This window comes from Aptenodytes forsteri, unplaced genomic scaffold (genome assembly GCF_000699145.1).
Source record: "Aptenodytes forsteri isolate BGI_AS27 unplaced genomic scaffold, ASM69914v1 Scaffold255, whole genome shotgun sequence".
NCBI lineage: Eukaryota > Metazoa > Chordata > Aves > Sphenisciformes > Spheniscidae > Aptenodytes > Aptenodytes forsteri.
Window position 1 is genome coordinate 4423460 of NW_008794888.1, and position 12378 is coordinate 4435837.

General features: G+C 66.4%; 2 protein-coding genes across 5 annotated transcripts; one reads left to right on the forward strand and one right to left on the reverse strand.

Annotated features, from left to right (window-relative positions):
- The first annotated feature begins 1875 nt into the window (after positions 1-1875).
- LOC103895441 (sterol 26-hydroxylase, mitochondrial) lies at positions 1876-4884 on the forward strand. The gene is made up of 8 exons (XM_019470933.1): positions 1876-2063; positions 2335-2534; positions 2611-2808; positions 2947-3107; positions 3453-3619; positions 3939-4020; positions 4107-4307; positions 4402-4884. Exons 1-8 carry the CDS (start codon positions 1876-1878, stop codon positions 4525-4527), a joined length of 1323 nt encoding a protein of 440 aa, XP_019326478.1. The 3' UTR covers positions 4528-4884.
- Positions 4885-5842: 958 nt separating this feature from the next.
- PRKAG3 (protein kinase AMP-activated non-catalytic subunit gamma 3) lies at positions 5843-10418 on the reverse strand. 4 transcript variants are annotated; one of them, XM_009274938.2, is made up of 12 exons: positions 10379-10418; positions 9836-10071; positions 9670-9751; positions 9524-9582; positions 9174-9219; positions 8990-9044; positions 8768-8894; positions 8493-8658; positions 8293-8330; positions 7919-8065; positions 7741-7834; positions 6459-7664 (listed from the first exon to the last, which is right to left on the reverse strand). In XM_009274938.2, exons 2-12 carry the CDS (start codon positions 9968-9970, stop codon positions 7243-7245), a joined length of 1371 nt encoding a protein of 456 aa, XP_009273213.1. In that variant the 5' UTR covers positions 9971-10071; positions 10379-10418; the 3' UTR covers positions 6459-7242. The 4 variants fall into 4 exon arrangements, 3 of the variants coding, with proteins under 3 accessions (XP_009273212.1, XP_009273213.1, XP_009273214.1); XR_657365.1 differs by lacking the exons at positions 6459-7664; positions 10379-10418 and adding an exon at positions 5843-6442 and having other exon boundaries at positions 7665-7834; positions 9836-10065; XM_009274937.1 differs by lacking the exons at positions 6459-7664; positions 10379-10418 and adding an exon at positions 5843-6442 and having other exon boundaries at positions 9836-10065.
- Between the last annotated feature and the right edge of the window lie 1960 nt (positions 10419-12378).

Below are 12378 nucleotides of genomic sequence, written 5' to 3' on the forward strand. Positions count from 1 at the left end.
GCGGGGAAGAGGAGGTGCTGGGCGGCGGGGAGCAGCCCTGCCCCGTGGGGGGGTGCTGGGGCGAGCAGCACTGAGAGGGGCCAGCGCAGAACCGGGTGGCCCTGGGAGGGAGGGTCCTGCCAGCCCAGGGCTGCTCCAGCATCCTCGAGCCGGCCAGGCAGCCGAGGGCAAAGGTGCGGGGGCGGCTCACAGGGTCCTGGCATCCCCAGGCAGCTCGAGCTGCCCCGGCTGGGACATGTGACAAGCTGGAGGGGCCGCAGTCTGGGGGGCAGGCAGCCGGGCAGGTGTTTGGGCAGATGGTACTCAGGCAGGCAGGGGAGGGATAGGCAGAGGTGTTTGTTTTCTTCTGTCAACACTTCCTCATACATCGGGTGAAGCAAGCGATGCGCTTGGCTGGCTGTGAGCCAGGGTGGCATCTTCCAGCGCCCTGGAGCTCTGACCGGCCAGGAGGAGCATGCAGGATCAGGCCTTCCTGGCACCGCAGAGCACCAGGCACTGCTGTTTGGAGAAGGGGCTGTTGCAGGGCAGCAGGGTCTCAGGGAGTGGGTACGGGAGCTCCCTCTGCTCCCTCCTGCCCTTGGGGCCCCGAGTGTGGCCCGGCTTTGCAGATAGATGCCTGCATGCTCCGGAGGTGCCTTTCCCCAGATCCCAGCAGCTCCAGCTTCTTTCGGCCCTGCTCTCCCAGGCCTGCGCCGTGCCGGGTCCCGGCTGCCAGCAGATGCCGGCGGGCAGGCTTCAGCCCAGGCCACAGCTGCCCACGGCCCCACGCAGCGTGTTCACCTGGCAAGCCGCCTGCGGCACCAGGGCGGCTCTCCCTCCCCCTCCTCCTGCCACCACACGCGAGGAACGTCTCCCCGCGGTGACGAATCCAGCTGAATCCGGGCGCAGGCTGCGATGCAGTCAGTCACCAAGGGAGATTGTACCACGTGCATCCCCGCAGCCGCGGGGAACGGGGACCAGGGCTTCCCTGCTAGGTCCCCCGCAGCCCCCCGGGCTTGGCCCCGCTCCACAGGGGCTCTGGCAGTGCCTGGGTGGGATGGAAAGCACCCCTTGGACGTGGCCCTGTGCAGATCCACTTGCAAAGGGGTGCCCGGCTGCCCCCAAGGGATGTGCTCGCAGGTCACAGTGCTCCCCAGCAGGGAGGCAGGCATGGCACCCTTGGGTGCGGCTGAGGAGAGGCGACCTGTGACCAGCAGAGCCCAGAGCAGAGCTGATGCTGGTGGATGTCCCCTGGCTGGCTTGTGAGCCTGTGCCCCCAGGGCCATGCCCCGGGGGTGGCAGCCTGCCCTGGGAGCAGCCCAGTCCGGCCCCAGCCTGGCGCTGCCCTCCCAGCGCTGATCATTAACCACCCTTATCGGATGGTGGGTTCAAGGACCCACGCAGGGACTGTTGTCCCCAGGTTGAGCAGAGCATGGCTGGGACCATGCTGGAAGCAGCGGGGCTTGGACCTGCTGACAGCCGCTGCAATGGCCCTGCATCTCGGCAGAGCCCTGTGCTTGGCAGTTTTCCCTGTCCCTGCTGTCCCCTCTTGGTCTTGCCTCCCCAAAAGACCCACCACGCCCTCCGTGCATCTCTGGGGTGGGTGAGGGATGTTCCAGCCTGTGCCGGGGGTCAGTGCCTGCTGTGCTTAGTGCTGGCAGAGGACATGTACCTGGAGACACCAGCCCAAGCCATCTGTAGGGTGCTTCAAGGATGGTGCCAGCTTGGGGGGTCAGAGGCGGGTGCTTGGGCCCAGCTGGTGCTGAGGGGTCCCCTGGGATGGGTGCAGACCATGCTGGACACGTGCAGAGCAGGATCGGGGCAGGGAGGGACGGATCTAGCCTCAGTGCTGCCCCTGTCCTATTCACCCTGCCGTGCTCTGGTGCATCACAGCTGATGTCCCGGCGCATTTATGGCCCCATCTGGAAGTCGACCTTCGGGCATTACGAGAACATCAACATCGGGAGCCCGGTGGTGCTGGAGCAGCTGCTACGGCAGGAGGGCAAGTACCCCATGCGGAGCGACATGGCCCTGTGGAAGGAGCACCGGGACACCCGTCGCCTGCCCTACGGACCATTCACCGAGTGAGTCCTGCCCTGGCTGCACTGTGCAGGACGGCAGGCGTCTCCTTGTCCCTTCCTCGGGTGTAGGGTCCGGGTGGCAGCTGGCATTGCTCCCTCTCCTGCAAACAGCATGTCCCCCCCAAGCAGAAGGGCATGGCCATGGGGGGAGGAAAGACACCCAGGGTGGTTCCAGCCCAGTGCTGGGAGGATGCTGCCAGGGATTGGGAAGTTGCTGCCAGCCACTGCCCCTTGCCCATCTGTGTCCCCGGTGCTGAGCCCTGTCCCCGTGCAGGGAAGGGGAGCGCTGGTACCGCCTGCGCCAGGTCCTCAACAAGCGGCTACTGAAGCCCTCGGAGGCGGTGCTGTACGCGGACGCCATCGGGGAGGTGGTGTCAGACCTGATGGTGCGGCTACGGGATGAGCGGAGCCGCAGCCCCTCGGGGGTGCTGGTGGGGGATGTGGCCAACCTGCTTTACCGCTTCGCCCTGGAAGGTAGGGTGTCCTCACCCTTGCCCTGCCCCGCTCTTCCCATCCTTGCGGGGGTCTGGATGCGGCCTGTCCCCCCCAGGGATCTCCTATATCCTCTTCGAGACCCGCATTGGGTGCCTGAAGCAGCAGGTCCCTGCCGAGACCCAGCGCTTCATCAACTCCATCAACCTCATGTTCAAGAACTCCATCTTCGCCACCGTCCTGCCTCGATGGAGCCGCAAGGTGCTGCCCTTCTGGGACCGCTACCTGGACAGCTGGGACACCATCTTCGCCTTCGGTGAGTGGTGATGATGGGGGCCCAGCACAGTGGGATCGGACCCCCTAAGGACCCTCCAAAGTGGGGCAGTCCCCGTCCACATGTCCTTTTAGCCACCCTCACTCCATCAGCGCTGGGTCCTGCTTTCTGTCCCCGCAGGCAAGACCCTGATTGACCGAAAGATGAAGGAGCTGGAGGGGCAGGTGGAGCGGGGCAAGGAGGTGTCCGGCTACCTGAGCTACCTGCTGGCCAGCGGCAGGCTCAGCCTGGATGAGGTCTACGGCAGCGTGGCCGAGCTGTTGCTGGCTGGCGTGGACACGGTGAGAGCCGGGCAGCTGCTGCCAGGGGATCCCTGCTGAGCTCCATGACGGGGGGGAGCCATGGGGCCACGCTCAGCTATGCTCCCCAGCCCCTGCGAGCTCTGGACTGGTGGTTGGGGGGCTGATGCCCCGCAGGGGCAAACCCTCAGGGATCGGTCAGTATAGACCCTGTCCTCTGCTCTGCTGCCTGCCTCAGTTTCCCCCGTGCTCGCTGCCCCTCACCCCTGGTTTCCCTGTGCACTGGACCAGGGGCTGTCTGGTACCATACTGGTGCCATGCTTGGCACAAGGCTGCTCGGGTACCGGCCCCATCCCCCTCACTCCCCTCTGTGCTCCCCTCCCCCAGACCTCCAACACGCTGTCCTGGGCCCTGTACCACCTCTCCCGGGACCCGGGCATCCAGGAGACCCTGTACCAGGAGCTGAAAGCCGTCGTGCCCACCGACCGGTTTCCTGGTGCTGAGGATATCCCCAAGATGCCAATGCTTCGGGCTGTTATCAAGGAAACACTGAGGTACAGCCCAGCCTTGCCCCTGCCCCAGGGTTCCTGTCAACAGCCTCTTCCCCAGGGCCGGGGGCAGCCCCTTCTCCCCCCCACATTGGGGGATGCACCAGCTAGGGTGGCTGGTGATGGGGGACATGGAGGCATGGGCCAGGCAGGGTGCAGGGCTGGATTTCAGTCCCTCAGGGCTGCATCCATCCACCTCCTCCCTGGGGAGGGGGATGGAGCTGCTGAGCAGCAGGAGATACCTCCCCTTGTCCTGCCTGTGGCTCTCTCCCTCTGGGGTCCCCAGATGGGTCCTGCTCCCCCTCAAACTCTCCCCATATCCCAGGGTCTACCCCGTGGTGCCCACCAACGCCAGAGTCTTCTATGAGAAGGACATTGTCATTGGAGACTACCTCTTCCCCAAGAACGTGAGTGGGGGCCGTGCCGTGGGGACCCCCGCTGCGCTCAGTGGGGCCAGGCGGTGGTTGTTAAGTCCCCCCTTCTTGCCCCGCAGACCCTCTTTGTCCTAGCGCACTACGCGATGTCCCACGATGAGACCTATTTCCCCGAGCCCGAGCGGTTCCTGCCCCAGCGTTGGCTCCGGGGCCATGGCTCCCCCCACCACCCCTTCAGCTCCATCCCCTTCGGCTACGGGGTCCGTGCCTGCGTTGGCCGCCGCATTGCTGAGCTGGAGATGCACCTGGCCCTCGCCAGGGTGAGTAGGGACCCCCCACCCTGGGCAACTCGCCACAAGCTGGGATGGGGGCCCCAGGGAGTCCCAGAGGCACTGCCACCCCCTCTCCCCACAGATCATCCAGGCGTTCGAGGTGCGGCCAGACCCCCGCGGCGTGGAGGTGACATCCGTGTCCCGCATCGTCCTGGTGGCTGACAAGCCCATCAACCTGGAGTTCATCGCTCGCCCGGGGGCCCCCTGACTGCGTGCTGACCCCCCCAACCCTGGGTGCCAAGCGGGGACCCCCGCTGCCCCACAAGGAGGGGCAGGAAGGCAAACCCACCCCAGCACCCACCCCCTGCCCAGCTTGGGCCGGGGGCTCCCAGCCCCACTGTGGGGAAGGTAGGGGGGGGATGAGAGATGCCTCCAAATTATCCCTGGGGCACTAGTGTCCCCCTGCCCCAAATCAGCAGGAGGCTTGGGGAACTGCTGTGCCTTTCACACGCCACAAGGGGTTGTGTCCCCCCCCCCATCCTGTGCCCAGCTGGGCTGCATCAGGGACCCGGGAGCTCTGCCGGGGTTGCGGGGGGATGCGGGGAGGGGGCTTGCAGCCGTTTGGTGTCTCCTTCGTCCCGTCCTTGTGTAGCTGCGCGTGGATCTGTGCCTGGAGCCAGGACGTCTGGGTCCTCTCTGAACAGCTGACCTTAGCCTCAGCCGCTTCTCCGTGCCTCAGTTTCCCCCCTGCCTCCCTGGGGAGGGTTGAGCTGCCAGTGGGGGTTTAGGGTTTGCACCTGGTCCCAAGAGATGGAGCCAGCGCTGGCCCTGGGCAAGCAGAGCAATAACACAGTATGTCCCACCCAATGGGGAGGGGGCCTGTCACCACTCGGCGCTGGCACCGCGTCCCCTGGCAGAGCCAACCAGCACATGGTGGGTGTGGAGCACCCAGGACCTTTTGCTATCAGCCGTTATTTCACCGAGATGCTGATATGGGGGCACGGGAACGGGGGCAGGATTTGCTCTGGGTGAAGCAGCTGGGAGAGGATCAGCTCAGCTTTCCCAGTCCCCAAGAGGGGACATGGGGCTGACACCCAGGGCCATCACAGGGAGCTCAGAGCTGGCAGCAGCCACAGGCAGGGAAGGCATTGCCGCTTGCCCGAGCTCCTGGAGGGCTGGGGTACAGGGCACCCCCATGGTGAACCCCCTGCACCTTCCTGCTGCTGGGCAGCCCAGCTGGACTGGGGGGAAGCGGCAGGCAGAAACTTTGCTGGCACCAAGGCTGCTGTCCCCAGGGTGTCCCCAAGGGGACGCGTTAACCACTGCCACGGTGGAGCCATTAAGGTTATATGACCTGCGGTGAGCCAATGTCCCCGTCTGCCTAGCTCTACCCACACCACCTTCACTGCAGCTGGTCCTAGTGGGCATTCCAGGCTGGGTGCCCCAGCCCTGCTGCACAGCTGGCATCCCCTCCCCAGCCCGGCTCTCTCTGGAGGAGCTGTGCCCAGCTGCACCCCAGAAAGGCAGGGTGGCGGTGCCTGGAGCAGGCTGCTTTATTACAACAAGGCTGAACAGACCAGCAAATAAATAAATACCCCCCACCCACCCCAAAACGTGCACAGGGTCCCCATACAAGTGCCGGTCCTGGTGCCAGCTCTGGCGCAGGCTGCGCCTCTGCCAGGGAGCTCCAGCCCCACGTGACCCTACAATAAACAAGCCTGCGTGTGCAGCTGAGCCTACACTACTGGCCACCGGGCACAGCCAGTGGGACTGTGCTCACCGGGGCGGGGAGCCACGGCCAAAGCGCTTGAATCCAGCAGCAGGATGGGAGCAGGGTGGCCGAGTCCGCTGGGGCCGTGCAGGACCATGCAGGTCCCCATGCCCAGCTGCGGGCATGGCACGGCTCCTCGCGGCACGGTGCCTATCGAGCATCACCGTGTGCTCGCTGGCGGGAGGCACGCCCGGGCCCCCTTTTCCCTGCTCCCTGCCTCCCCGAGGCTGGCAGGATCTGGCCCTGGACTCAAGACGAGCCCCAGGACCAGGGCGGGCAGGCAGGCCCTCCCCGTGGAAAGCCTCCAGGGTCCAAGCCTCCTTCCATAGCCCCAGGGCCATGCAAGAGACCCCCAAGTTGGATGAGACAACGGCACTTCCCTGGTGTCTTCAGAGTGAGGATCGGTCAATGCCTGTGGGGTGAGAGAGCACGTGAGGCCATAACCACCCGGAGGGCACTGGTGCCGGGCTGGGCACTCTGCAGCATGGCCCTCTGACCTGCCCTGGCGGCCACGGGGACAGCACAGGGGACAGCAGGGTCTTGCCTCCATCCCTGGCTTGGATGCAAGCCCTAGAGTAGGACGGGGGCACTGGCCCAGAGGGGGACATCCCAGTGGCCCCCCAGCAGCTCCTGGCACAACCACCTCCATGGGCACCAGGGATGGGGTGAGAGAAGGCAGCGTGATGGGGAAATGAGGGGGGAGGGTGTCCCATGTCTGGTGTGGTTAACACACACCACTCCCAGGCTCCTTCTGTGTGGAGCAACTGGGCACTGCTGGGAGAACTGGTGGGCATGGGGCTGTCCCAAGCCTGTTCCCCACCGCCATCTCAAAAAAGCATCATTACCTTCAGGAAGCAGCTGGGCACCGGGACCAGCCCCCCCCCTCCCCAGTTCACCCCTAAATGGGTGCCACGGTGGGTGCCAGCGCCGTGCCCACCCATCGCCAGTGAGGACTCACCAGGCAGTGGGCGAGCGGAGCCAGGTGCAGGCGGCCGGGCAGCACGGTCCCAGCGCGGCCCGGGAGTGAGCCCCATCCCTGGATCAAGCAGTTTCGGGGCCACTGCAGGTGGAGGGGGCGGTGGGCTCCACCAGCCATGGCTCGTGGGTTGGCCATGCTGTGCACATGGCTAGTGGTGGGCAGCATGTCCGGGGTATGCAAGTGGGGGTCTGTCCCCTGTGTCCCCCGGGAATGGCACTGGAGGGGCTCAGGTCTCAGGGGGGGCTTTGAGGTGAGGTCAAAAAAGGGCTTTTGTCTTGGGGTGCATCACACCCCAAAACCTTCATCCAGCCCAAAGTCCAGGGACCTGCAAAACCTGCATCCCACACGCTGCTTGGATGGGGGTCTGGGGGTGTCTCCATGGCAGGTGCCCTGATCCTTCCCCACAGACACCAGGAATTAGGATCCCAGAAGGGATCCCCTGTGATCCTTGTGTCCCCGGGGACAAGCAGCATCCGGGTCCTGCCGTCCCCACCTGGGCACCCAGCGCTGCCGGACCCCCGTCCCAGCCTCCTCGGTCCTCCAGGGCCGGTTTGGCTGGGGTGGAGGCGGGTGGCCCGAGCAGGGAGGTGACGAGGTGTGGGTGACCCAGCAGCAGGGAGGGGACAGGCACGCAGTGGCGGGGGACGGCGCCTACCTGAAGTGGAGAGAAATGGAGGGTGCAAGTGGAGAAAGATGGAGCGTCGCGGGCTAAGAGTTAAGAGCATCGATACCTGCGGGAGTGAGCACAAGGGCCTGGAGGATGTCGGAGAGGGAGATGATGCCCCGCGGGTACTGGTTCTCATCCACCAGAACCAGGCGATGGACCTGTGGGCGCAGGCAGAGCATCACAGGCATGTCGGGCAGCGGGCGGGGGGGCTGGCGTTAGTGCGAGGCACCCCGGCCGCTCACCTGCTCCTTGGCAATGCGGTCGATGATGTCTTCCATGGTTTCATGGGGGTAGCAGGTGAGGACCCCCTCCAGGCAGATGGTGCGCTGCTGCAGTGCCTCCCGCACGCTGATGTCCAGGTTGTTGTAGGTCTTCTGGGCTGCCAGGTGCTGCAGGAGAGGTGGCCCCGCTCAGTACCCCGACATGTCCTTGCACCCCATTGTGCTGACACCAAGGGGGACACCGAGCCCCAATGACACACAGGGCAGATCTGCACTGGCACATGCATCAGTGCATGTGGGGCAGGTTTGCACGGGCACAGGCATGCGTGAGCGCCCCACCAGCAGAGTGCAAGGTGCCACACGTGCCAGGGCGTGCAAACACACGGGGTACTCACAATGACGTCGAACCGAGAGTAGAGGCCGACCACTTGCCCTGCAAGGAGAGACAGCACAGGGGCTGGGGAGGGGGCCCTGAGGACCACCCACCGTGCTCCCCCTGCACCCCAAGAGCCAGGTTGGTGGGAAAGGGTGGGGATGGGGCCGGAGCCACTGGCAGAGGGAGATGGGGGGAGTCACTGGTCCCCTCCCCAGGTACCAGATTCATTGATGACGGGCAGGGCGGAGACACGGCGGTCCACGAAGATCTCCAGGGCAGCATAGATGGGGGCAGTCTCGGGCACGACGGCCACATCACGGAAGGTGCCAACACACAGCTCCTGCACTGTTTTCTTCAGGAAGCGTGGCTTGGGGATGGTGGAGCCCTGTGGTGGGGCAGGGCAGGGCTGGGCTAGCACCTACACGCACCCCGACACCCTTGCTTGCGCCCCTACACACCCACCATGTGTGTGCACACGCAGCCCTGGCACTCACGAAGATGTGGAGGAACTTGAGGATGCGCTTGTGCGTCAGGATGTGCAGGACGTTGCCCGAGACGGGCTCGATGACGGGCAGGCGGTGGATCTTGTGTTTGATCAGGGAGTAGACAGCGTCGAAGAGGCTGTGGGTGATGGGGACATCGTGGGGAGGAGGATAGGGCTGCATCCCGGGTACACTCCCCACAGGGTGTGCTCTCCCCAGTGGGCAGGCGCTCACCTATTGCTCGGGGAGATGTAGACCAGTGGCTTGAAGGAGCCCTGCAGGTACACCTCTGCCAAGGGAGAGAGGTGGGAGAGGGGGTCCCCCAGGCCCCTCATGCAGCCCTGTACCCCCGGAGCCCACCTCCATGCCCTGTGCAACATCCCCAGCCCAGCCACCCCCATCGCCCCCTACTTTTTACCTCGCCAGCTCTCAATCTTGTGCTCCTCCACCTCGTAGATCTGAACCTGAGGGCAGGGAGATGCCCTGGTCACAGTGGCCCCACGGGGGACTGAGGGGGCTCTGGGGCACTGCCCTCTTCCCCGGGCATCCCACCCCATCGCTCTGAGTGTGCAGGGATCACATCTTGGGTGCCGGGCAGAGGGACACCAAGTGGATGCTGGGCTGGCCCAGAGCATCCCCTGGTCACAGTCTAGTGATGAAGAGGGGACCAGGAGAGGGAAGAGGGGACCAGGAGAGGTGGGGACAGCCCCTCCCTGCCCCATGCCTGCCCCGATTCCCCAACCCCCATGCCCTCCCCGCCACACTCACCAGGGGCGAGCGATAGTAGCGGTGGAGGATGTTGATGAAGTCGGTGATGGTGAGCATCCCTGTGGAGACACATGGGGCTGGCAGCGCTGCCGCACCCCCTTGCTGCCGGGCAGGGGAAGGGGCCGGGAGGTGCTGCTGGCACTCACCCACAAAGCTCTGAGTCTTGCTGTCCCAGAGCGGGGCAGCACGCACCCCGTTGGCCACCAGCGCAACAAAGGCTTTCTTGATCTGCTGGCAGAGTGGGGAGGGAGTCAGGGGGTCCCCGAGCCCACTCCCCCCCCGCCCGTCCTTGCCAATCCCCTGCTTTGCCACCTCCAGGGAGATGTCGAAGACGACAAGCTTGCAGCTGGTGGGGACAGCGTCGTAGCAGCAGTGGCTCCTCATGAAGTGCATGTAGACCTCGGCGTCAGGGCTCTGAAACTCACTTTCTGGGCCCAGCCCCAGCATCTCGTTGCCCAGTGTGAAAGTGACGGGTCTTGGGGTCCTCCGCCTGTCTTCTTCCTCCTCCTCCTCCCCCTCCTCCCTGGGACACAGGGCCCCCGGGAACCCTGCAGGCAAACCCACCCCAGCCCTGGCCGGTGAGCTGAGCTGCCAAGTCTCAGTGCCCTCCTGCCTGGGGGGAGCGGGGGGATGCTGTGGGAGGCGGTGCTCCCCACAGACCCCCCCATTCCCCACTCCACAGGGGCCACACACAGCACTGCGGCTCTCCAGCCTGGGGGCACCAGGAGCTGCTGGGAAGGAGCTGAGGAGTGGGGCGACGAAGGGTATGGGCAGGGTGGGCAGAGGACCAATGCGCTCATTGCATGAGTGAGCCAGCACCCCCTCCTACATGCCTAGGTGCTGCCTGCTACCCACCTTCCTCCTCGGGGCGGGCAGTGGCATCCAGCAGCGCCACCTGAGGGGGCACACAGCGAGGGGGGGTCAGCAGCCCAGCTCACAGCCCCGCCAGGGAGCCCCCCGTCCGCTCAGGACCCCTGGAGCCTGCTGCCCCCGTGGTGGCTCCAGCCCAGGACTCCTAGCTCGTTCCCCGACTCCGGGGGGGGGCAGCGGGGGTCCCCGGGTCAGGACGGGGGATGGCAGGACCCCCCGGCTCCTCTCTCCGCTGCCGGAGCCGAGCGCGTCCCGCAGCGGCTCCGCGCCCATCCTCTCCCTTCTCCGACCCCAAGGTGTAAATCCCGGTCCTGCTTCCTCCCGTGCCGGGAGACCCGCCAGCCCCACCTGCCCCCCCGGGGACCGGGTCCGCACCGGGAGACCCTACAATAACAAGGGGGGCAGCCCCAGGCGGGAGGGAGGCGGGGGCGGCCGGCCTGCTGACCCCGTGCCCCCGCTCCCCAGGAGACCCTACCATAACAAAGCGGCACGCCCGGCGGGAAGAGCAACCCCGGACCACAAACCCGCTGGCAGAGCCAACGTTTTCGAGCCACCCTACAATAACAAAGGCGCGGGCACTGCTCCGCGTCCTTGTCCCCGTGGCAGCCCCCCCCAGCCAGCCACCCCCGCGGGGGGCTCGGGCCCACGGCGGGGAAAAACGCGTCCCGCGTCCTTGGGCAGCCCCCCCCAGCCAGCCACCCCCGGGGGTGGCTCGGGGCTCGGCGCGGGGGGCTGTCGGGCCGGGCCGGCTATTCTGGGCCCGCGGCTGGCGGGGGCCTGGCGGATAGGGTGTCAGCGAGCAATGCCAGCCATGCCCCCGCCACCGCCGCGGGGGGGGACACCACCGCCACCGCCGTGCAGCGCCTGCAGGCGCTCTGCCACCCCGCGACCCCGCAGCACCGGGCTGGAGGGGATGGCCGTGGCCCCGGGGACAGCGCCGGCGCTGGGGACGCCAGGCAGGGGGTGATGGAGAGATGGCTGGGGGCAGAAAACCTGTTCCACCACCCAGCGGACCCCCCTCCCCCAGGAGCGGTGCTCAGCGCCTGCCCGGGATGCGTCCCTGCCCGCCCAGGTGCTGCCCCCACCCTGTCCTGCAGCAGGAGCGGGTGGGGGGCACAGCATCCCCCCACTCCCCCGGGGACGCTGGAGGAGGGCTGGATCTATCCCCAGGCTGGGCAGCAGCCAGAGCAGCTGGGGACTCTTTTCCCCCCATGCTGTCGCGGCCCCTCTGCCCCCGACTTCCTTCCTCGCCCGCTGGGCCACCCCCTCCTGCCCGCCCTCCGCTCGCTCCCGGCTCCATTTCTATTTCAGGAAGGTTCAAATAACCCCTTGGCCGGCTGCCGTGCCGGCGCGGGAGCAGCCATGGGCGAGCGGGCTGGTAGCTGCCGGGCCAAGGGGACAAAGTGGCTCCGGCTGACTCCCCGGGGGACAGTTGGACCCTGGCCTGTGGCGGGGTGCAAGGAGCAAAGCCCCTGTCCCCTGGTGCTACCCCAAGGCAGGGAGGAAGAGGAGGGATGAGGCAGGGAGCTCAGTGCTGGGGACAGGCCAGCAGGGCTGGGGTGACACGAGGACACAGTGGCTGCCCTGGTCCCGGGTGACCCTTGCCCCACAGCAGTGCAGGGGGTAGGATGGGGCCCGGCCCTTACAGCTGCACTGAGCCAGGCAGCCTGGCTCCAGCCTGGCCACCGCCGGGTGCTGGCAGCAGAGAAGGGAGCAGGCATCTCCACTTTCGGCAGCTATTTTCAGGGGCTGGAGAGAAGCCGAGGAGCAAAGAGATTGTCACCAAGGAGACCGGAGAAACAGGGCCCAGCTCCGGGCAGCGGGGGGCTGCAGGGAGAGGGGAGGGAAGGGCTTTCTGCAAGCCCCAGTGCCCGGGGCTCACCATGAGCAACTCGCCCAAGTGCCCAGCATCCCCCTGCCAGGCTCAGGGGACATAAGCCGAAACGGGCAAGGGACAGCTCAGGGGACCCAACCCTTCCTTCCCC

Coding starts and splice junctions, on each gene's coding strand:
- LOC103895441 (XM_019470933.1), top strand. CDS start 1,876: ATGTCCCGGCGCATTTATGGCCCCATCTGGAAGTCGACCTTCGGGCAT. Junction 3,620..3,938: donor GTTATCAAGGAAACACTGAG/GTACAGCCCAGC, acceptor CCCATATCCCAG/GGTCTACCCCGTGGTGCCCA. Junction 4,308..4,401: donor TGCACCTGGCCCTCGCCAGG/GTGAGTAGGGAC, acceptor CTCTCCCCACAG/ATCATCCAGGCGTTCGAGGT.
- PRKAG3 (XM_009274938.2), bottom strand. CDS start 9,970: ATGCTGGGGCTGGGCCCAGAAAGTGAGTTTCAGAGCCCTGACGCCGAG. Junction 9,583..9,669: donor CAAGACTCAGAGCTTTGTGG/GTGAGTGCCAGC, acceptor GTGTCTCCACAG/GGATGCTCACCATCACCGAC. Junction 7,665..7,740: donor CCTTGTGCTCACTCCCGCAG/GTATCGATGCTC, acceptor TCTCCACTTCAG/GTAGGCGCCGTCCCCCGCCA.